The 24,197-nt window shown below is 37.7% G+C and overlaps 1 protein-coding gene across 2 annotated transcripts; it reads right to left on the reverse strand.

Annotated features, from left to right (window-relative positions):
• Positions 1 to 952: 952 nt before the first annotated feature.
• igfn1.4 (immunoglobulin like and fibronectin type III domain containing 1, tandem duplicate 4) lies at positions 953 to 19,825 on the reverse strand. 2 transcript variants are annotated; one of them, XM_086149881.1, is made up of 24 exons: positions 19,748 to 19,825; positions 15,710 to 15,771; positions 13,428 to 13,550; positions 13,042 to 13,181; positions 12,359 to 12,458; positions 12,124 to 12,205; positions 11,855 to 12,047; positions 11,571 to 11,684; positions 9,374 to 9,542; positions 8,905 to 9,177; positions 8,532 to 8,792; positions 7,805 to 7,864; positions 7,149 to 7,328; positions 6,676 to 6,791; positions 6,052 to 6,193; positions 5,671 to 5,964; positions 4,997 to 5,299; positions 4,522 to 4,701; positions 4,311 to 4,439; positions 4,124 to 4,203; positions 3,732 to 3,924; positions 3,264 to 3,560; positions 1,339 to 1,662; positions 953 to 1,252 (listed from the first exon to the last, which is right to left on the reverse strand). In XM_086149881.1, the coding sequence occupies exons 2-24, from the start codon at positions 15,753 to 15,755 to the stop codon at positions 1,248 to 1,250; spliced, it is 3,804 nt and encodes a 1,267-aa protein (XP_086006007.1). In that variant the 5' UTR covers positions 15,756 to 15,771; positions 19,748 to 19,825; the 3' UTR covers positions 953 to 1,247. The 2 variants fall into 2 exon arrangements, with proteins under 2 accessions (XP_086006007.1, XP_086006006.1); XM_086149880.1 differs by lacking the exon at positions 19,748 to 19,825 and adding an exon at positions 18,369 to 19,056.
• Between the last annotated feature and the right edge of the window lie 4,372 nt (positions 19,826 to 24,197).

The following is a 24,197-nucleotide window of genomic DNA, read 5'->3' on the forward strand; positions in this document are numbered from 1 at the left end:
AAATTCCTTGTTACCTGAATGTGGGGAGTTAACATCAATGTCACCCCAGACACTTGGGAGGAAACAAGGTAGTGGAGTCAGTATCAAAACAACTTAAATAAACATGATGTTTCAACATGTTGTTTTTAACATGATTTGCCCTTGACTATTCATAGAAATCTTATATCATTTGAAGATTTTATGCATTAGGTTTGGGAGAAATATTGTGACATTGAAATATGCAACATACATGTATAGAAAGTCAAGTTCCAAATATGCAGCTAAAATAAGTTAGCCCAGCTTGTCCTCAGCATGGTAAGACATAGGTTCTGTTTAATCTAAAAGAGAACACTTTTTAGTTTCCTCATGGGGTTTCTGGAAGGCTTAATCTAATCCTGGCTGATATTAGGTAACAGATGGGGTACATCTTGAAGTGGTCACTGTTTGAGATAGACACACAACTGAATTTGCATCTCAGCCAAACAAAAAATACATTTCGTTTGCAAAGATGGGTCAAACACAATGAATGATTTGTGTCTGCATGTGGATGGCCTTTTTTTTTAAATAATAAGCCCCAGTATTCATATTATATGTATTACGTATTGATAACAAAATATGATTCCTCAAATAACCCTCCTTATTTCTCTACCATTTGTTAAACGTAGATCTTGCACGATGTACTGGAATGCGAACATTTATATGTCAGTCTTAAACCAACCATGTGACTCCTGGTAAGTTAATGCTCAAATATTAATTTGACTGTAGGTATATATAGGAAGGTAATAAAAATGTTCAGGCTTTTTTTAAGGGCTTATTAAAACCAAGGGGCAGTGGCATTGGCTCAGACATGCAGACAAAAGCATTTTAGAAATACTTTGTTTTAACTTCAGTGCTGACTTTGTCAAATTCACTGAAGGATATGGTTTTGCAGATATTAAAACAGAACTAATTGAAGAAGCACATGGAAAACACATTATACTTAAATTGCTGTTTATTTATTATTTATTTATGTTTGTTGGAGTTACAGTTACAGTTGGAGACTTGTTTTTTTGAGACATCATAGGTATATGTGAATACTTTAAGGCTTTTTATATATATGTATAACTCCTGAGGTAACATTTGTAAGCTTGCAGCATTTTAAATAAATAAGTCGTTACACTTTGTGCTTACACAAGTTTCTTGGGTGTTTCTTGTGCATTAAACTAGAAAAGTCCATTCTTTGCTTTCCAAAACACGTGGGTCAAAGGAAATGCAGGCTTTTTGCCATTTCAGTCTGGAGAGAGAAGAGAAACAAAATAATGAATTTCTTCTGGGGAAAAATGCTTATTTGATAAAATAATAATGGCAATAAAACCTTACCTCTGACAATAAGTTCTGTCAAACACTCTGCCTTGCCCAAGGAATTGACTGCTCTTACTTTATATTCACCACTGTCCTCTGGTCGGACTCTCAGGATGTACATGGAGCACACTCCAAATGAGTTGGTGATGTAATAGTTATGATCAGAGTTGATGCAGATGTCATTCAAGTACCAGGATACTGTTGGCAAAGGGCGTCCTTGGACAGCACATGTCATGTAGACCTGGTAACCTTTAGGGGGCATGTGGACCTTTAAAGGCACCAGAATAGAGGGGGGTCTCTCAAGGCTGATCTTCACTGGACTAAGTCCAGCTGAGATGTGAACTTTAAAGGAAAGAAAAGAACAGATTTTATGGGTTAAGCAAAATGAATTGTCGATAGTTTTTAAGGAATATCAGCTGTGATTACAAGGATTTACAAAACTGTGGAAATTATTTTTATTCATGAGAGTCACTGTTTCGGGCTGTACTTTAACATGGAAACCATGGGAGCAGTATTTCATTAATACTAATTGCCACATGCAAACAATTGCGCTGTTTGCCATTTTATGTCTGTATGTACCGCTTACAGTGTCACAGTCTGGAGCAGGAAGGCTGAAGAATGCTGTGACGTCACACTGGCTACTCGTAATGGAGGCTCTGACTTACTAGCTTTTGGAGCCGCAATGTCACCTGTGGCTTTGACTGGGTTTTAAGAATGTTTTTTTTGTTCTTAGTTGGCAAATGCAATGAGCTGGCATGAGCAAACTACACACTTGGATAAGGGGGTGTCCAGGCTACACCTTCACACTTTATATTTAGGGAGAAACCATAGCACATGGTCTGGCTAAACCCCGCAGACAATATTGTGTGAATTAGTCACACAGTAAGAGGTAATAAAACAGACTCTGCGGGACAGTCTGGTCTTAAACAATATCACAGCTGAGTCTAGTCAGTGTATTTAAAAAGAGTCAGCTCATGTTTGGGGGCATATTTAATTATCGTAACACCTGCAGCAGCACAGTCAGTAGAGCCTTCGTTCATAAGACTCAAACTTGATCTCTCTTTTTGTTTTCAAGGTCAAAAATTGCACCAAGATAAAATGCTATGTTTTTTTTGACACTTTGTAGATTCAATAGAGTGTTTGTCCTATCTTTTGATTTTGAGTTGTCTTCACTGTGTTGACAGGTCACGACTTCTTGGCTGTATATGAAATTGCTTCCTTTGAGGGTGCAGCGCTATGCAGTCATGTTTTATATTTTCACAGTGGGCCAAAGGCATCTGCAGAATCCTATCTGGGTGCACACTGTCCATTCCCCTATTGAAATTATTTTGAAGCTCAGAACAATTGGGCTGTATCATCTTAATGAACGTATTAGTTATTTCCACTGTGTTGCCAAAAAGTTTGTGAGTGTGTGTTAATGTTGAGACTATACTGTGACATACAAAAGGCCTGGAAAATAGAAAAGGTTATTAGAATATGACCAACATTGATTTGTATGTTGTATTTAACAAGCATATCAGAAGAAACAATTCTATACTTTTGGCAAGCACCATCTTATGCAGGTTAGCATTCTAACATATTCTAGCTTAATTTAGATACGTGGACACAAGGATCCGAGGAGAAAGTATGAGTGAAGAAATGAATATCAATCACATTGTAAAGTTATTTTTGTACAGACCATAAAATTTGTGGATTAAAAATCCTGTGCCAAGTAGTAGGTTATTGTCATTATTGTTATTATTTTCTTCCAATTGCGCAGTATGAAGATTGAATTAATGTTTATTCACAACATATTTATTATGATGTTTAGTTTGGATAAGAAAGCATTGACTTAACAAGATGGAGAAACCCTGATTATCATCTCTTGGCCTTGCTAATCGGGAGTTTCTATAAATCTTATGCATTTGTAATTTTTATAACTTCCATTTCTTAACATAGCCTACCTCTGTTGCTGTCCGTGCCCCATGTCGGTGACTCGGATGGATCTGAGAGGCCCATATCGTTCTTGGCATAGATACGGAAATGGTACTCTATCCCAGGAAGGATGTTGATGACTGTATATGTGTTTGTGAAGAGGCGGTCTGCGATTGTTTTCCACGTTCTGTTGTTGGAGTCGTACTGAGATACGGTGTAGTGGAGTCGATCGTCAATCTCTTGATCGGGAGATGGAGCCCACGATAATTGCAATTTTCCGTGGACCGTTTGTTCTATTTCCACTGGCCCTGGGCACTTGGGTTCGTCTAGTGATGGTCAAAACAAAATGCACGGCTTTGATTATTTAAATGCAGAAATAGCATGTTGTTTTTTTAAGTAGGAGCTGTTTTTATAGGTAACCTTAGTTTCAAGATTTTAGTAAATTCCTCATAACATGAATTTTATATTGAAATAGTGGGAAACAGGCCATATCTTACCTGTGACTCTAACCTCAACATCGAAGGAAGCCTCACCCACAGAGTTCTTGGCTTTGATTGTATAGATGGCTGAGTCCGATCGCTTTGATGAGGGAATAACAAGCTGAGACATTCCCTCTGAATTGATGACATTAAACCACGGGGATATTGGTTCATCATCCTTGAGCCAAGTGATCTGAGGTGGCGGTTCAGCCTTGAGACATGATTTTTAAAACCAGATTGAGAGTGAACTGTTTGCAGTTATTTCATACAGTAGTAACGTGACAAGAATTTATCCAAGCATGAATCAGAGAGAAAAAAAAAAAAAACACAGAACTGACATGACACTCTTATAATAGGATTAAAACCAAAGAGAAAGGACTCACAATACGAGCTTGAAGTTGAATTCATACCTCATAACAAATCTTGACACGTGCAGAGTTTCCAGCTCTGACTACAATAAAGTCCTCTGGGTTTTGAAAACAAGGTCTCACTGGATGAAAAACACAGAACATAAAATGCAGAGAGGAAGAGAAATGTAGAGCTTCAGATAACCCCATAAATGATTGATGAGCACAATAAAAGACGTTAACCACTTACTGTTGGGATTCTTTGCACACACCATTGCAGACGGAGGACTGGGGTCTCCCGATCCTGACTCATTGACAGCTGAAACTCTGAACTCATATTCTGCTCCCTCTGTTATATGTTGAACGGTATAGGTCACATCTAAAAATCCCCATGAAAAACAAGTTAAAGTGAACAACTCCATTATTCAAAGTAGAATCATCTGCATTTGTTTCTGACAAACCTTCTATAGGTTCATTTAGGGCATTCAGGGTAATCCACTGGTGGGTGTCCTTCTTTCTTTTCTCCATTTGGTAACCTATGATTGGCACTCCCCTGTCATCCACAGGAGGTGTCCAGGTCAATTTTATAGAAGCCTTCGAGGCACTTACCACTTTGGGGGCGCCAGGTGGGCCGGATAGTACTGAAAAACACGAAAGAATCAGGTCAGCTCATGATAGACAATTAAGAATGAATTAAGTTATGTAAGTGTTGTTACCGCAGGATATCCCCTCTTAAAAAAGTCCTTGCCAAGATACAGCAACTGTTACAGCAGTTTAAAAAAAGCTGTCCTTTAGCAGCCAATAAGAACCACTGGTGATAAATGATTTGAAGGCACACAACCTATCCACAAGCATTTCGATTTTTTCCAACACGAGGGGAATTAATATAGTATTTGCAGAGGAATGCTAAATGAGACTTCTTTAGTGTTTTCTCACTCATTATGCCAGCCATAATGCTATCAACCGTCTCCAGGGCGTCGCTGATGCCCTCAGAGTTCTCTGCATAGATGCGATAGTTGTATTTCTTTCCATGAGTCACATTCTTGTCTCTGAAGGAGGTCTTCGCAACTGAGATGTCCCCAAGTTTTGTCCATAAACCCTGCCCAGCCTGCTGCCGTTCTATGATGTAGTTGGTGACAGCAGAGCCACCGTTGTCTTTGGGGGGGCTCCATTTAATCTCAATAACTGATGATGTGGTTTTAGCTGTTTCCACGGGGCCTTCAGGTGGACTTGGACGATCTGGGAATTCAAACATAGTGATTTAACATTTTAGGTGCTTCATCACAGATGTGGAATATCACTGATCTATTGATACAATGAAATATTGACACAATATATCGGATGTTTTTGACTTCTCTTTCATGTTTCAGAATCTCAAAACATACTGTGATTACAGGTCAAGGGATGCAGGCATATAATTGTAGGATACCTGATACTTGACTCAGAGCACTTAAGTGACATTTACATGATGACAGTTTTATTCATGAATGAATAGGGCAATTTAACATCCGTGTAACTAACAAAAAACACATTGTTTGTTTCATTTTAATGACTGGCCGTCATTTTACTCTCAGCAATTTTCTCATCAGATTACTTTTTGTATTTCGTACCAAGAACAATGAGCTCAGATAGACCCTCTGCAGCTCCAAATGGGTTTTTAAGTTGGATTTTTATTTCCCCCGTGTCTGACCGCAGGCAGTCTCTGAGCAGCAGTCGACTGTGATTGGAGTCCCTTGCAATCTTGACGCCCCCTCCTTCTTTGACCTCCAAGCCATTCTTAAACCAGCTGACTGTTGAGTTGTCTTGGGGGGAAAAGGGCATCTTGAAAGCAGCGTTCTGGCCAACTCTTACTGTCACAGGTTTCAAGAACTTGTTAAGGTCATCTGGGTCAAATTCAGGTTTGTCTGTTGAACAGAAAATTTATGTTTTTTAAAATTCAACAGAAATATTGTTTTGCGTTAAGTTGCAGACTCTAAAAATGGCTGTTATACCTCCCACTGTGACCTTTCCTTGTGTACTGTTATCCCCTGATACAAAACGGTATGCTCCAGAGTGGTCATTGCTGCAGTTTTGAATGATCAGCTTATGAGTGACTTCATCTTTGGTTATGCTGACTCCGGCACCTGATTTTAACTAGCAAAGACAGATTAAGTAATATAATGCACTGCTCAAAAAAATAAAGGGAACAGTAAACTAACACATCCTAGATCTGAATGAATGAAATATTCTTATTAGATACTTTGTTCTTTACATAGTTGAATATGCTGTCAACAAAATCCTAATTATCAATGGAAATCAAATTTGTTAACCCATGGAGATCTGGATTTGGAGTCCCACTCAAAATTAAAGTGGTAAAACACATTACAGGCTGATCCAACTTTGATGTAATGTCCTTAAAATGAGTCAAAATGCTTGCTTCCCAAGTGGACAGTTTGATTTCACAGAAGTTTGATTGACTTGGAGTTACGTTGTGTTGTTTAAGTGTTCCCTTATTGTTCAGTATATTATGATGTATGCCACTTATCAATGTTAGCAATGTACCAATTTCTTTCTTTCATGTTTTATTTTGTTACTTTAAAAGATAGTGAAAAGGGTGTTTTAATCATTACAATTACCTGCTCTCCATCTTTAAACCACGTGCCGTCACAGGCCATGTTCATCGTCATAGATAGCTCAACCGTCTCTCCTCGAAGAGCATAAACATCGGAGAGCCTAGAGGTGATTGTGGGCTCTTGGACACAGAAAAAAAATAAGGTTAATTCATTCAAAAAAAATTAGGAAAATAAGAAGGTCACAAACTCCTCAACATGTTCACATTAAAGAGATTTCCATGCGTTCTTAATGCAATCAAGGTACTAAAGAAAAAGTGACACCCGTGCTTAACTATCCTTACAGTTTTTGTACTGTAACAAACGTAATCATACAATTTAAGGACACTAGTAAAAAATCTTAAATATTTTTGTATTTTTCTAAAACAATAACAAAACCTAAAAATCTACTATGTGAATTATTACACTGCATTCATCACACCTTACAGTAATGTGATTGGGTTCGAAGTATATTAGTACATGTTGAAGCAATGTGCTACCTCCTGCATCCACAACTGGTTGATCAGTACTTGTAGAAGTAGCAGCAGGAGCAGCAGCAGCAACAGCTGGAGCTTCATGACTGAGATCAACACTAGTCCCGTTTCCACCATCACCACGATCACCACTGCCACTGCATCCACCACCAACACCAATAATGCTTGTTTTCTTGGCTGAGTGCCCTAAAAGCAGTTACAGCAGTGAGTCAAGAATGGATCAGATAAGGAATGAATGCATCAGAGCGACAACAAATGTGTGATGTTTTGGGGATAGGTTGGACATGCACAGTGGCGGGATACTGAATATACTGAATTGGTAGAAAGATGCTGTGGCTGGAAATGCAAAACAGGAGCTTAGGGGAAGTCTGAATGGGAGATTTGTGGATATTGTGAAATGGGACATGAAGTTAGTTGGTGTGAGAGAAGAGAATGCAGAGAATAGGGTTAGATGAAGGCAGATGATCTTCTGTGGTGACCCCTGAGGGGAGCAACCCAAAGGAAAAGAAAAAGATTTATGAGTAAAACACACCCTCACAATGGTATTTGGATCTACTCTGTATGCAAACATAAACTGGTAAGTGCAGTCATAATTTTTCACTTTCAATTACAGTATGTCTCTGTTGGATATGAAGGCCACCCCAGTCAATCATGCCGCTTACCACCACTTGTCGGTCCTGCTGCTGCAGTGTCCATGGGCACAGCTACTGGTTTGTCATTGCCTGTCAACCATCAACAGTCTCCAATCAATCTTTAATCAATGCAATTTGAGGTTAACAATGCTTGATTTTAACAATTACCCTTGTGAATTATATCCTTAAGAAAAGGCTATCCCATTTTTTAATATAGTATTGCCACTTTTATCTGCCTTAGATTTACAGTAAACTATTTGTCAAACAGTAGTGTGGTAAGCCATATGTATTTGGGAGGTTGCTTTAAGGTCTTGTACTTATTTAATATTTTTCATTTTTTTCATGAAACACAGAATTCACAGAATTGTTTTATGTCTCATGGGATGAAATGGGCAATTTGCTGATGGGGTGTTATTTTCGTCAGGGGTTCCTTGCATGCGCTGAATCCATCAAAATCCATCCAGGGGAACAATAGAAACATTTTCTCCTCTGGTTGAAAATAGAGTGGTATAGCAGTTTTATTGTTTAATGCAATGATCCTTTGTAAGGAATAGTGGTCTATTTATTTTTGTCAATTTACAAAAGGCCTTAAGTATCGAGAAGAAATCAGGTAGACTGAGGATAACAGTCACAAAGAACTTACGATGAATGTACCACCAGAAATTCTGTCTTGGGTATGCAGCAATGTCTTACTAATAAGGCTACCTGTTTTACACATCACAATATGTTTCATTAGACCCGAGGCTGGCATTCTTACTTGATGCAGTAGACTTCGCTGCCTTTTGTTCAGCCACAGCTGGAGCTTGAATCGGTGCAGAAATTGGAGCTGGAAGAGTTTCAGGTGGAAGTGTAGCTGATGCAGCTTCTTTAGCTGCTTTAATTTGTTCTTGTATTTCCTTTCTCTCTTTCTCCAATTTGGCTTGTTGCTCTTGGGCCACCTTCTGCAGGTCCATATCTGATCCTCCAGCCCTTGTTTTTTTCCTCACTGATTTCTTGCCCTTTTCAGTACTTCTGTCAGCTAAATTGTGTACATGTGAGGAACAAGAAGTGTTGGATATAATTATAGTTGAAAAGACAATGGATGAGACAAAAAATGCCTCCAAGGTTCTTCATGAATTGTAGTAACTTACCTTCAACAACAAGCCAAGCGTTGCACGACTTTATTCCTGCGCAGGCAGCATAAATGCCTTTGTCTACTACCATGCAGTCTTTGACCACCAGCCTGTGGATGAGTTTGTCCTCTGAAACCTCAATATCATATTTATCTCCTTGTTCTAGTGGAACATTCTTCCCAAACCATGTAATCTTACAGAGAGGATTTGACAGGACACATTCAAAAACAGCGTCCTCTCTCTCCATCGCTTTCACTTCCTGAATTTTCACCAAGAAATCCACCATGGGGACTGAAATAGATCATGTGAATGATTTAAATTAAACAATGTTTGGACTCGTACATGAAACATAGTCTTCCTAAAGAGTGGAGCTTTGTATAGTTGCTACCTTCATGCATGTTTTTTTTCATTCAATTTATTTGAAGGAAACTAATCATATTACTGTCAACAACTTCATATTTGTCCTGTATTCAAGTGTTTTACCTACTTTTGAAATCTGTGGAGAACATATTCACATCCTCTACATCCAGCTGGTAGAACCCGGCATCATCTGCCATAAGATCCCTCATACAGAAAATATACTTCCTCCCCACTTGCTTCAAAGAGTGCCTCAATGTCTCTCCCAGCTCCTTCGTGTATGGAATCATTTCACCATCCTATAGGGAGCAAACAAACAAGCAAAGAAACAAAACAGCTCTTCATCTGTCACTTCTTAAAACTATACTTTGACATTGTGGCACCAAGATAATAGCAGATGAAATTTAGCTTATCAATATAATTAAGATCATTGGTGTCACTTTTTAAGTGATTATTAATTATTCAAATAGCAGCTCAGGCAAATATATTACTCAGTGTGGAATACCATCATTTTCATATTCTGCATTTCTAAAAAGAACATGTAAGACAGGTATCGGAGTCTTGTTTTTTTTTTTTTTTTTTTTTATATTTTGACAGTATTATTTGATTTTGCTGTCTACTTTTTTATTTCTGTGCCTTTTCTCTTTAATCTTGCAAAACATGGCCATTGTTTGCTTTGGAAAGTTATAGTTTGATGAAGATCAGAAATAAAGCAGCTTTTCAAAGATAGTTTGGAAAGTGTCCAAAGATAGGAGGAAAATCAAATGAATAACTGAAAGCCATTAAAATATTACCTTTAGAGCTGAAATGCTGTTTTAGTTGAACTGAACTCCTTGCATTATTGTTAACTCTTATATAAACCAAGCTTCATATTCTATTATGACGTAAGCTTTATCCAATATTGCCCACCCTACCTGAAAGCATTTTGATCTTAAAATCTCATCACTAATATGCGCTGTACCTAAGCCAAACATATAAGAAGTATGAAAAAGAAGACAAGTATCGGGACCATTGACAAATCACAGCTTAGGGGAAGGTTTTATTCGGTCTCAGACATTTCTGTTATTGGTCTAATGTAAAGATATGACCAGCCAGGTTGCACTTTTTAACACATCAATTGTGGTTGTATTTGGATTATACTTCAACCACTAAATTTCTCCTCATTTCTGTGGCCCTTCTGCACACTGTTCTCAAGCATATGCTTTTGTTTGCCTCCTGCTGTTGTTTATCCTCTACCTGTCCATCTCACTGCTCGTGTACCCCTGTCTTCTCTAATGTTGAGTAGCCAGATGTTCTTTTCTGCTCGCGCCCCCTGCCTGATGTTTGTGCACTTGTCTTCTTGCCATATATGTAATATTTGTCACCAGTAGTGACACCTGCTGTAATGGTTCATAATTACCGTCTGTATTGGAAAGTTTTGGCTCTTTTCTTCCCATGCTATTTTGTAATCTTAATCGTCTTCTCTCGAGCATGCCGCTTGTAGTGCCGCTTGCAGTGCCCTCAATGTGCTTGCCTATACCTTATATCAGGGGTGTGAAACTCATTTTGGGCCGGGGGCCACTTATGGCCTAATTTGATGTCAAATGGGCCGGACCAGTAAAATCATTACCTAGAAGTAACACTAATTCCAAATTTTTCCTTTGTTTTAGTGTAACGTAGGTAAACAGGTGAATTATAAAAATCTTTATATGTCATGAGCTGTTCCTCTAAGAAATACATGGCAAATTAATATAAAAAATGAATATTAAAAACAAATTGATGAAATTACACCCTGAAACTATTGTTGAGTTAAAAGAGAAAACCTTGTCACTGTGTGAAAATTTGCCACTAGTATTTATTAGAAAATTGATTGGTAACATATGTAAGTGGAGTTATCATGGTTGCAAGGCTAATGGTGGCTATTCTGGTTATTCATTTTGGCGTTTTTTTTTTCTATGGGTTTTGTGATTTTTATAGAAATAAGAAAAGAAAAGATCGTTTAACAGTGTCACTAGATGTTTTTTTCATTCAAAAATCATTTTGTTTTCAGATTTTGAAGCGAAAAATACATTGCAAAGTTACTTTTTCATTTTTTCCTTCCACGTTTTTTTTCTTTTACACCCACTGTACACAACCCCCAGATGCATGTGAAAAAACGCGCTGGCCGCACTAACACAAAGATTTGATTTCTGGCAGGGGGCCACAAAATATTGTTCCAAGGGCCGCAATTGGCCCGCGGGCCGCGAGTCTGAGACCTGTGCCTTATATGAATACATTTAAACATAGTCTTTTGTTTTAATAGAACAGCAAATACTATTCAACTCACGTAATTGTGATTTCATACAAACCTTGTACAGATATATTGAGCTGCTGGGGTCAATAAGATCCATGTCAATCTCAAAGGATGCTGTTCCATCTGCATTGACCTGGATGGGTCTCAGGTTTGACAGGTTTCTGACAAACTGTGTTGAAAACGGAATGAGAATGAAGTATCAACCATTATTTGAATGTTTTTTTGAAAGATGTTCACAAGAGAGGGCACCCGAGGGGAAAATATTGAAATGGATCACAGCATGCACATTCATCCCATCTAATCAGAAAAACCTCCATGTAGATATCGCATATTACAAACCTCAGCTTGCTCTTCCTCTCTTGCCTTTTTCATTTCATTCATTTTCTTCAGCATCCAACGGAAATCTGTCACCCCAAACTCCATGCAGATCCTTTCGTAGTCTTTTTTGTCAGCGCTGAGTAGGAGCTCCCAGAATTTTGGATCTATCTCCCCCTCTTTGTTTTCCACCTCCTCTGCTTTTGGCTTCACTTTACTAGAATTCAGAAAGAGTGTGAATAGCTGAAGAACCCTCTAAAAAAGACTGTAAAAGGTTCTTGACACAAACCAACCTCCTCCTTTTTAGAACTCCCTTAAAATTGCCATCTCTGGCTTCCGTTTCTTGTTGCTGCCATTTGTCTTTTTTGTAACCAACTGAAAGCAGAAAAGAGGGCACTTGGAATTCTAGACACTCTCATGTGATTACACATATTAGGGTGATCTGAGGTCAGGCTTGAGTCTCTATGCTGTATAAGATGAAGAAACCTTCCCTGAGTTAAAATTAATTGTCTTCCGCATATTCCTTACCTTCAATAACATTCAGAATGACTGTGACCATGGCCTGTCCATATTCGTTTGTGACAACACATTTATATGTGTCGGCTTGATCAGGCTGAACATTTGGCATCTGGAGGATATTAGACATATAGAAAAAGCTGCAGTTAGCCTTGAATTGATTGTAAACAGTGTTGTGCATAGGTTAAATCCATAATTCAAACTCGGCTACAGATCAGCATCTGGTAAAAATAATATTTTGTCAGTTTGACATCTCTTTGATGTTGCGGTTATATTCAAAAGTGGGAAAATATCCTAGACTTAATGTTGACATTACATATAAATATTTATTACATGACAGGACAATACTTACAATACAATGCTTGAGATGTCATCCTACAAAGCTTTCAGACATTTTATTTACAATTTTTTCAGGAAGGGGGGTCTTCCATGCCCTGGCTTGCTCATTAAACTATGCTGAATGTGTCTCTCTCATGATAAGCATAATTCCCTTATGCCACCCACATGAAAGAAAAAGTAATTGGTTGAGCAAATACTGATGGTTCAGCAGACTGGATGACCGTGAGGTAATCAAATAGCTACTTCTGAACTTTATTTCCTCCCTTTCCTCTTATCTATTTCACCCTCTGTGCTATTTTTATAACAATTTTCGCATCAGCACAGCATAGCTGAAGTTTATAACCCGTATCACTTGCCTCAAAAGTATGCTCATTTGAGTTGGGGTCATATTTGGACTTGTATCTTGAACTATCAGACACGTCACCATTATTTCTGCTCCATGTCACAGTTGGTATAGGGTCACCTATGACAATGGCTTTGAAAAAAGCAAATTTACCTGTAAGCAAAGAAAAAAGAATCAGCTTAAATTGTAATTTTTTTTCTCCTTTTTTTTCCAACTCATTATCACAAATTTTCCTTCAAATACTATCGTGAAATCCAAGTTATTTTCTTGTGCATTGCTTTTTGATGAGCTCTGAGCTAAGACAAATTTCATGGAAGTTAATTATCGAGCGGAATGATGGGGGTTGCACTGTGGAATATCTTCCAACGGTTAAAATTATTTTTATATCTTCAGTCCTACCCTCCTGGATGGTCAAAGCGATTGGCTTGCGGGTGAAGTCGGGGTGGCTCTTTCCTTCCGGTATTGTCTCGGTAAACTGTGTAATCATCACCCCTGGCACCTTGGATCTCTTCTTGATCCCCGCTGTGAGCATCGCAGCAGTAAGTGCCAGTGACAATAGATTCAGTCAAAAAGGATAACACATTGAGTACTATCTAACCTTCAAACGTGTTGTCATGCAAGCAAAATATCACTTCCAAAAACTGTAGTTAGGGTCAATGTAATATTAGAACATTTAATGATAAGTTGTAGTCATATGTAGCCATATATCACATAAAATGTTTACATTTTTCGTGTTAATATTTTTTTCTCCACTCTATCTTTGCAGCAGATATATAGCACTCCAATTACATTTCTGCGCACAAGATGTAGACACGCTCATATTTTATATTAATTAATTTTTTGGGAAAATCAGTTCACCATTCCTCAGTGAGCGGGGAAGAAAAAGAGAGAGCGAGAGAGACAAATGGTGATGGGTTTCGCCACGGTTCCCTAAGCCCCACCTTCTTTACCACTGCAATTCTCTGCTGCTGGACCTGATAAGGCATACAGAGGCAGGGAGATCATATAAAACAAATGTGGTGGGAAATGGGTGTTTCAGGGTGATTCTAACTAATTAAAGTGAAGGAACATGAATAAAGCAGAAGCAGAGCTCAGTGAAAACCATCCATTCATCTTTTGCCGCTTATCCTGCATTCAGGGTCGCTGGGATGTTGGAGCCTATCCCAGATAGGCGGGGTAAACCCTGGACTGGTTGCCAGTCAATCACAGGGCCACATAAGTAGAACCATTCACTCATCTTGGGCAATTTTTCTCTATTAACCTGCTCTTATGTTTTTGGACTGTGCGAGGAAACCCACGTAGACACGGGAGAACATGCAAACTTCACACAGAAAGGTCCCCTTGTTGGAATTGAACCAGCGTCCCTCGTGCTGTGCGGCTTTATTATGTTGATAATCAATACTTATACAGTGTCGGTTTGAATTAGAGCAATTATTAGGCAATATTTGCATCCTTTTGTGAAATGTTACCTCCCCCCTTGTTGTCTGGATACTGTGTTTTTGTTCACTGCATAATTTTCCTGAATGCTCTTTAACTTTAAAACATTGAAGGAAATATGTAATTTTGCAGAAACTACTATGAATAGAGCACATTACATTTAAAACTTTTTTTACCTTGAATGTTTGTTTTTGTTTTAACCAAATAAAAGCAGTACATTTCACAATCTGCAGCAGCTTGTTGTTTAGGCTTTAAATTGTTAATAAATTGTTTATCAAAGAGCTTCAAAAGAAAATTTTCAATTTACTCTGGACAGCCAGGAAAAATTAAACTGTTCACACATCAGTATGTGTATTTTGGGTCTTCTTTTATTTTCTATCCTTCAATTTAATTCACTGTGTCATAAGGTGTGGTGACTAGAAAAGGTAAAAAGATCAACAACTTTGTTCTGGCGAAAGCCCAGAAAATAAACAATAAAGCAAGATCTGAATTTCACAACACAGATTCCTGTGGAGAACCTGAAAATGAAAACGCAAGAAAAATATGGATAACAAGAGGATCACGATAGGATCAAGATCAGTTCAACACATGATGAATCTACAAGTAATTTGGTAGATGCATCTGAAACTCTTGACATGAGGCCAGAAATCTATATTAGATTTGGTACGTGTTCATTTTCAATGACATACATTTGATGGGAACAAGTATTGCAGGTCACCAAGTGTCACTAGTTCCACAGGCTCAACTCAGGTTAAGGCAGAATAATTATATTCTCATATGCATATTTGCACTATTTTCACAATAAGCGACTTATATCCTATCTCAGCTAGATACACTCCAGGCTGCCACCTCTCTTTTTTATAACCTAATCATAGCCCCATTACATCCCATTTGATACATTTGTTTCTTTCATCCAGCATTCATTTTTTAAGCCTTCCATATGTTTTTTTTTTTTTTTCAATTATACATGTATATTTAATGAAGGCCATTTTTACAAAGAGAAAACAGAAAATTATGTTTTTGATGAATAATCTATTCCATATTAAGCTGCTGTCATTCTATATTAGGTAAAGTTGTGGAGGAAGAAAATGTCTGACAATAGTCTGGTTTGTCTTAAAAAAAGGTATCAAGACATGGTTTCTGTTCAGTTTGGGACATTTTCTCTAAATGTGTCTCTAACCTCTCTTTCAAGATCAATTTTTTTGAACAGGGTATTTTGTCTGCGGTCACCTTGTGATGCTTACCTTGTCCAGTGGCTGTTCCATCTTTCACATGCGCTTTTCTCAACATTTTGGATCATATAGTCCTGGATGGGTATAAGGCAGTTATATAGAAAGATAGTAAAATGACCAGTTACCAACACGTACTGACAATGAAATTAGATATTTAAACTGTTAGGACACTTGTGATCAATAAACCGAATAAATAACGCTACATTGCTAAATGTATTTCTATACCCTTTTTCCCCTCACCAGAAATAGGAAGCGAGTTTTGCTTAAAGTACCCGAAATATTATTGTAGTTAATTAAACAAATATTTGGCCCTTATCCTGTATGTTTTGTTTATTTATTTAGTTATTAATTTATTTATTTCTTGCCCTGCACATCATTACCTGCATGAAAGCCTCAGCTGATGTTTAGAGGGTTTCCCTTTATATGTTTACAAGGTCCGCCAAAACATTGCCCTTGGCTATGATTCATGTATAGGCTTTTGATAATTGATGGCCATATGCCATGCAGCTGCTTGGGGCGTGCTTGAGGTTATCTTTTAAGAAAAGATAAGATAGATGAAGCCGGAGGGGAAATGTACTTTCAACATCGGCATCATACAACATTAACACTTTACAAGCAGTTTAATGTATATGTACTTTGCAATTAAAGGCAAGTTCATCAGTAACACTATTTGTAGTGATAGACATAGTGTTAGTGAATATTTAAATGGTAAATACAGTCTTTAAGATTGTGACATCCCAAAGTTGTGTTGTATACATTGTCTGCCTGGAAACCCCAAGGTGACCGGGAGACGTGGGGTCATCATAGTGCAGCAGCTGTTTATAATAAATGCACAGTTAAATTGTGGTCAAAATTGTTTTTTTTTTTTCAGTCACAAGTTTAAAGTTCCTCAGATTGCCAAAGGTGACAAGGTAGCGCATGCACGGACGCATGCACGCACTTACGCACGCACAACTGATCATCTGACTCAACCATTTTTAGAACATACAACACAATTTACGATATGCTGCCTTGACTAATAAGCAAGTCTGGTCGCCAAAATAATCTTTTTTATGTCACTATTCCTTAGCAAAATTTTGACCAGACTGTCAGTGACATTCCATAAAGTGATGTTGATCTATGTCTTGTAAAGAGGATGAAATAACCTGACAGAAACATTGAAAAATGTTAGCCTCATAAAAGTGAAAAAATCCTTGACATCAGCATTAATAGATGTTACATAAAAAACACGTCAAATGTGTCAGCTGATGGAGGCTGAGCGCATGATATTCTTGGAGGCTGTTAGTCTACAGCTGGAAGGTGAGAAAAGTTGATCGCCTTATTATAGGTCACATGTCACATAAAACCGTGAACACCCTGCCTCCATCATCTTTATTCACTCTTCTGTAAATCAGAAGAGTGAGTTGTGAGTGTACTTACCTGCTCAGTATTAAATTGATCTCTGTGCAAATTTCATCTGCATTAATGTGGCTGAAAAAATTTAAAATCTACCAGCTCTTATTTGCATCCTTCCTATATTCAAGATTTATTTCAATCGTTTTTCTGTGATAACATAGCATGTTTTACAAATAATAAATGCAAGAATCGATACAATCAGACATGTGGATAACTGAATTTAGTTCTTACTCTATAATTAATTCAGTTGTTTTTAGTAAATCATTTCTCAAATCATTTGAGTTTTGCTAAGTAGTATCATCTCATAAAAAACTGCATCTGATAAGTTTTAAGTTTTGACATTTTTCAACCAGTGATGTTTACTCAGATGTTGTCATTAGAGATTTATTAAGCATTTTTTAAGATTCAGCTGGGTTCTGTGTGCTTGGCCTCTGACATGCAGTACAAAGCATCCCTGCCACCGGAGTACATTTTCATGGGTTTCGTGTGGTCTTTGTTTCACACTGCCCTGAACTCAACATACAGCTTATGTGCCCAGATGCTGAAATACAAAGCGGGACGGTAAACGAAAGTCATAAAAATGATTAAAAAGCTGGACTGTGAAGGGCATGAGCTGTTGTAGCTGAGAGTGGCAGCCTTGCTTAATTTGGATTATTACTGATTTTGGCTGAGTGAGGATCAGGAGTGTGTTTCCATTTCCAGGAGAAATGGCAAAACACAAATGACCAAATTATTTGCCTCATTACCATTATGTTGTATTGAGTTGTATAATAAATCTTGTGAAAAAAAACAAACAAACAAAAAAAAAACATGGTGTATTACTTGAAAAGCAATCCTTAAAGCTGCCTGAGAAATAAAACAGGGACTGGCCAATGAAGTCATATCAAGGACCCTAGTTCTTATTGGATTAAAAAGTGATTACATGGTTTTTAGATGTTGCAACATAATGTATTTGACAATCAAAGACAGATTTTCAGTAGTCATTATCAATGCGGCGTGTACTTCAAACTCCATATTAACACAAACTCTTCATTCGATTATATGCTATGGAAGCAAAGCTGGGAAAACAATTTTGACTGAATGGCTAAAAAACAAACTGGCAGTTTAATCTTCCGATACAGGACCGCTCTGTTGTGATCCTAAGCGTATTCTCGCAACTGTTTGACACAATGTGTGAATACCATCTTTTGACTCTCGATTATTTCAGTGTTAAAGGGTGCAGCCAGATATCAACACCCCCTCAAGAGCGGAGCTGTAAGGTGAATGATGGACTTACCTCAGTCCTCCAATGATCCTCTTGAGTGCTTCTCAGTCCGATATGTGACTGTTGCCTCCCTGCCCTACAAGCTATTAAATCCTTTCAGGAATGCTACTGACTCTGCGACAAGCTCTCACGTTGTCAGACGTTGTCAGACGTGGTGCCTGCCTCGAATGGGGATTGCCTTTTTTTGTTGTAGACCTAAATTTCAAGCTCATAAATGGGGGGCGGCCAAAGCTGGCTACATGCATGGGCCTCACTGTGGAATTACAGTGCAACAGTACTACTATACTATAAACAATAAATGTTTAAGTGGCATATCTTGAAAAAAACAAATAGGGCTCAGAGATATACATTGATATGAATTGAATAGAATCTAAATGCAATATTGCATCATTACTTTACATTGTTATATAAAAAAAGAATGTATACTTGCCATTTATGCTCAAAGTTTGTGGTTTCATCATTTGATGTAATGAAGCATATGTAATCAATTTATGTGTAAAAAAAAGCTTAATACATTTATTGTAAATGAAACAATTCTGTGAGCTCTCAGTGTGTCCGATAATGCAAGATAAAATTTAGAGGCAGCAGGAATGTTCCATTGCATTACAGTTTCCTAAGAAAGAGAACTGAATTTCAAATTTATTTATTTTTTCTGATCAGACTTTTTGCATGCTCCTCTTTTGGAGGCAGCCCTGTAGGGCAGGCTGAAATAGGAAAACAGGATCAAATTAAGTGAATAAAATAATAGCACGTCTTCAGTCGTAGCTTCTCAGTTTGAGAAGCTGCATATTTATACTATAATATTAATTCCATTAACTTGAAGCTGACTAATAGAGAAAAAAAAACAACAGCGCGTACAATATATCGGGTCCCATAATTTTATCCGCAGAGGGTAGTTTACACCACTGGATTGAGACATGTTTTTGCTGTCCAAGTTTTATTGGCCCGCTGGTTATGACCAGATGTTAACAGGCTTTGTGTGCGGTGATCTTCGTGCTGTTCGGGTAGAGACAGTAGGCCAGGACATCATAAGTTGTCGGTAATATAACAGGATAATAGGTTTCAAATCTGCTTGTCTCAATGTCTCATATATATATATGTATATATATATATATATATAGATATACGTGAACACCGCTATTATCATTATACCAAGTAAAAGGGTGTTAGGGCCTGTCTCTGTGAAGTTGTCTCTCCAATACTACAATTAAAATAGCTTACGGTAGCAAAGAATACTTGTCATCTTAATTCTTATAAGTGTGATGGCTGCAAAGTATAACACTGCCATGTATGTGAATGCTGCCAACAAGTCCACTGCTGGAAAAAATCATTTTCAACAACATGCCATTTATCAGTTCACCACAATTACACCCCCGAGGGTATTTACTTACGTGTTACGAGCCATTCTTATTCCTCACGGAGCCTGCTTTGCTGATACTTTAAGCCACAACTCAGTTATTATGGTCTTAGTAATAACAGAACTATGCTCAGTTGGAGCACGGTTTTGTGTGTGTGTGTGTGTGTGTGTGTGTGTGTGTGTGTGTGTGTGTGTGTGTGTGTGTGTGTGTGTGTGTGTGTGTGTGTGTGTGTGTGTGTGTGTGTGTGTGTGTGTGTGTGTGTGTGTGTGTGTGTGTGTGTGTGTGTGTGCAGATATTTCAAGCTATGTCATAAAAACAGATGCATGGCACAGGAGTGTTCTCAGGCATGGGAAGCTGATATGAGGAGCTTGATGATCTTGAAGGCATTTATTACAAGGGGTCAATGATGTCACGGGCTTGGCATTCTCTCATGCAAAACAATGACAAAATACGACATGGACAAAGGTAACACTATGCACTTTATTTATTGTTGTTGGTTTGTTTTTAAATATCGTAGTCGGTTGTCAACAGAAAGTTAACATCTTAACTTGTTTGCAGCAGCTATATTTTTTTTTACTGGGAGCAAGTTACCTTCCACTTGTTTTTAAAGGAAGAAAATGTCTTCAGTTTTTTCTAATTTAAAGAATCTGCTTAACCATGTTTGATTTTCTCCGTATATCTCTGCAATGAATGGCAGTATTACAATTAGTAGGTATTACTTGGTTATTTGTTTTGATTATAAGCTTTGTAGGAAACAGACAGTAAAAAGTAAGTCAGTAATATATGCCGTGCGGCTACTAATGATATAATGCCTGAGGACTTTACAAGGGAATATTTTTACAGTTTGGGATACTCTTAGCGTCACACATGGTGTTATATCCTGGCTTTATGACTTTTCATAAAGGACTCACAATATCCCCCCGAAACCCTGTGAACACATGCACATAGTAAAAGAGAAATCTGAGGGCATGTGACAGTTGGCAAAGCGGAAACCATCCATGTTACACATGCAGTTACACTATAGACAGTGCAATATATGGCACAGACTGTGCAAGTGCTGAGTGGTAAACTGACTAAGGGATTGACAAGGACAATTTGTAGCTGAGCATGGCTTAAATGTTTTGATTATGTATTATTGTTGTAGAATTTGACATGGTTTCTAAAAACCAATGACGGTTGAATTTGTGCCTGAGCACATAGTAATACAATAACAGCAAGAAGATAATGGTGGTAGTTGTGATTGTGGTTGGGGTATTAAACATGTTTATTATAATAAAGGCTTATCTGTCTATCTACGTGTTTATTCAGACAGATTTGAATGAATCAAATACTTGTCCGTCCAAAAATTGGACGTAAATTCTCGTAACTTCTGGAACAAAATATCCATCAGCATTATGATCGACTTTTAGTTCACCACCTCCTAAAGTAACAGTGTGAAATGACAAAATAATTCACCAACAATATGAAATAATATCTTTAATCCTTTTTATCTAATTAATACATTTTTATATCACTAATGTGACTTAAAAAAATGATGACATTCTACTCAGTTTTTATTCTCATTTATTCAACTATTTATTAACTTATTGCTATCATCACCAGGGTTACATATGTGTGAAAAGAATACCAGCCAGAATGAAAGGAAAGGTGTACAAGACAGCTGTGAGACCAGCAATGATGTATAGTTTGGAGACAGTAGCATTAAAGAGAAGACAGGAAGCAGAGCTGGAGGTAGCAGAGATAAAGATGTTGAGGTTTTCTTTTCGAGTGACAAACAAAGATAGGATCAGGAATGAGTCCATCATAGGGACAGCACATGTTAGATGTTTGGAGATAAGACCAGAGAGGCCAGACTAAGATGGTTTGGTCATGTAAAGAGGAAAGACAGTGAATATAGTTGTTAAAGGATGCTGGGGTTAGAACTGCCAGGCAGGAGAACTAGAGGAAGACCAAAGAAAAAAATTATGGATGTAGTGAATGAGGAAAGGAAGCAAGTTGGTGTGAGAAAGGAGGACACAAAGAATAAGAGGAAAAAAGTAAAGCCCTAGCAGAGACAGATATGATCTGTTTTGTGTTGTTCAAAGTGGTTATTGGACTGGAAAATGAAGGAATTCTTGTAGATCGTCTTCTACTTCCAATGGATGCTTTTAACCTTTTTTTCTGGCCCTTGCTTTATTTGTAGAGTAAAATAAGGAAAAAAAAAACACATCCAAATGCCAACATTTTATTCTTTTAATTGGATATGCACACCTTGTAAAGGCACCAATTAAGATGGAGTTCGTCTTTCAGAAGGACAGAGGAATTTTGATATGTTTTTGGAGCAATTGGGATTGGAGAGAATTCCATGTCATGCTTCTGCACGAGGACAGCTTAATTTCACTAAAATCCTCTGTTGAGTTTTTTTTCCTTAGGTACATTAATGCTGTTGCAATTTTTCTACTTGTAAAAAAAGAGTTTTTCTTATAAACACCTCCACCTACAAAAAAGAAGTTCTTCGTTCTTTATACATTTATGCCAGACATACAAATGAAAATGCTTATTTTTCAATAATTTGAGAAAATGCATTACAGGGAATACAATAATTAAAAACAGGACATTTCTGGTCACACATTAATGCTTTTATGTCAAGACATTGAAAACTCAACTGAGCACCAATAACACTTCTCTCAGTAGGTTATTATTGTTCATTTGCCTTAAACAGTAATTAGTGATATATTTTCAGTTTACTTCATTATTCATTGGGCAGGCTAGATGTTAAAAGCTGTCTGCATCAAAGTGTCAATTTCATCATTCTTCTCTGAATTGGTTAGAGTGCATCTCTAATTTCCCCTGCTTCCACATTTCCTTCTTTCAATGATAAGACAAAGGCACTTTCTTTTTTGCTGTAATGAAATGCACCAGCTACTTCAAATTTCAAGAAGGAAATTATTGCCATCATCAGGATGATCTTTCTTGTACTTCTCAGACCAGTATAAATTATTCACCAAAGTAGACAATGCTTACATACACAACTTGCATATGATCTTTAATAAATTATCTGTGTTTTTCTCTGCAAATATTTCTTAACTGCCTATAATTGTATTGTTTGATGGTATACATAATGCACTTATCCATAATCAATCATATAAATGAGATGAAAGTACATACCAAAACTGTTTTTCAAGATTCTTGTTGGAAATTTGTGTTAAATAATTTAATTGAATTACAAAATAGAACAATGCTTTCTAGAGGACAGTCATGTGACATCCAACAAATGTGGACATCTCCCATCACATAAATTGCATCCCTGCTGTCACGTGTACTATCAGTTGTATAGCAGACTGCGACCTGATACAAGGATTTGTCACTTTTAGGAGTGCAACAAAAATCCACCCAATGGCTCCCTGAGATACAATAATTAAACTATATCTGAAGTTTGATAACGTCTTTGCTGCAGTGTTAATGAAAATGGCCCTTTTTGGTAATTGCTATAAACATAAAGATCTTTCTAATTTACTGTATCATTTTGATGTAATGCATGTTGAATTGCTGTGGGTTAATGTAGCTGCTAAAATATGATCATCATGGATTATCTGTTTGAGGAAGTTTGTCCCTGAGACTGTAAACATATATATCTGTTGGGATCCGGGGCTACGGCTCTGAGTGTAGCTCTGGTCACCAGAGAGTCTGACTGACCAGGTGAATGATTTTAGTGGGGGGTGCCGGCTGAGCAAGCCTTATCACGGAGAGAATAAGAGGAGCGTGCCACCAGCCCTTTGGTGCCAGATTGTTTGTGTTGTCCCCTTCCCTCCCTGCATTTTTCTTACGTGTCCTCGCCAGCTCCTAGTTCCTGATGGTTGACGTCTCTCCTTGCCAGCTTCTCGTTCCTGAGACCCCAGGAGACAACCCGGTCTCAGCACAGGTCCCCATTCACCTTCATCAACTATGACAATACCAAATCCTTTCTGTCGTCTCTGTGTTAACTTGGCTGAAAATGACAAGAATTGAAATAGCTTCCCCCAGATTTGTCAAAGGTAGAGGATAAAAAAGTTTTACATTTCATTTTGTCCTCACTTAGAGTTCACATAGGTAGCATAGTAGTTTTGACTTTTATGGTGGAAGATAGACGACTGATTTGTCATAATGGAGATAGGTTCTCGCTTCCCTTGCTCTGGAAGCTCTCAGTCTTGGTGAAAATTATTACCCCTTTCACCACAGAGCCTCTGGAAAGGCCTCATTCAGATAACTGCTTGTACTTTTTGAGGTATTTTATTTGTTTGTACCCTTTACACACTGCTTTCTTGTCCTGGTATGGGAGAAATTTGACCACAGTTGGTTTGGGCCAATTTTCGGATCTGCCTGCACTCCGTGCACTTTCTAAAATAACTTTGCTGTGATCAAAGGATTTAATTCCCTTGAATCATCTGTTTTACTCTCCCCATACATTAACTCAATTTCTCTTTTAAAGAGGAATGTGTTGTTGTGCCCGTACTGGCCTCTAGAT

The sequence above is a fragment of the Fistularia commersonii genome, chromosome 7, assembly GCF_037954325.1.
Source record: "Fistularia commersonii isolate RoL2024-O1a breed Wild chromosome 7, RoL_Fcom_v1.0, whole genome shotgun sequence".
Lineage (NCBI taxonomy): Eukaryota > Metazoa > Chordata > Actinopteri > Syngnathiformes > Fistulariidae > Fistularia > Fistularia commersonii.

Coding starts and splice junctions, on each gene's coding strand:
- igfn1.4 (XM_086149881.1), bottom strand. CDS start 15,755: ATGTTGAGAAAAGCGCATGTGAAAGATGGAACAGCCACTGGACAAG. Junction 13,551..15,709: donor TGGAACAGCCACTGGACAAG/GTAAGCATCACA, acceptor CGATGCTCACAG/CGGGGATCAAGAAGAGATCC. Junction 5,300..5,670: donor ATCTGAGCTCATTGTTCTTG/GTACGAAATACA, acceptor TTGAATTCCCAG/ATCGTCCAAGTCCACCTGAA.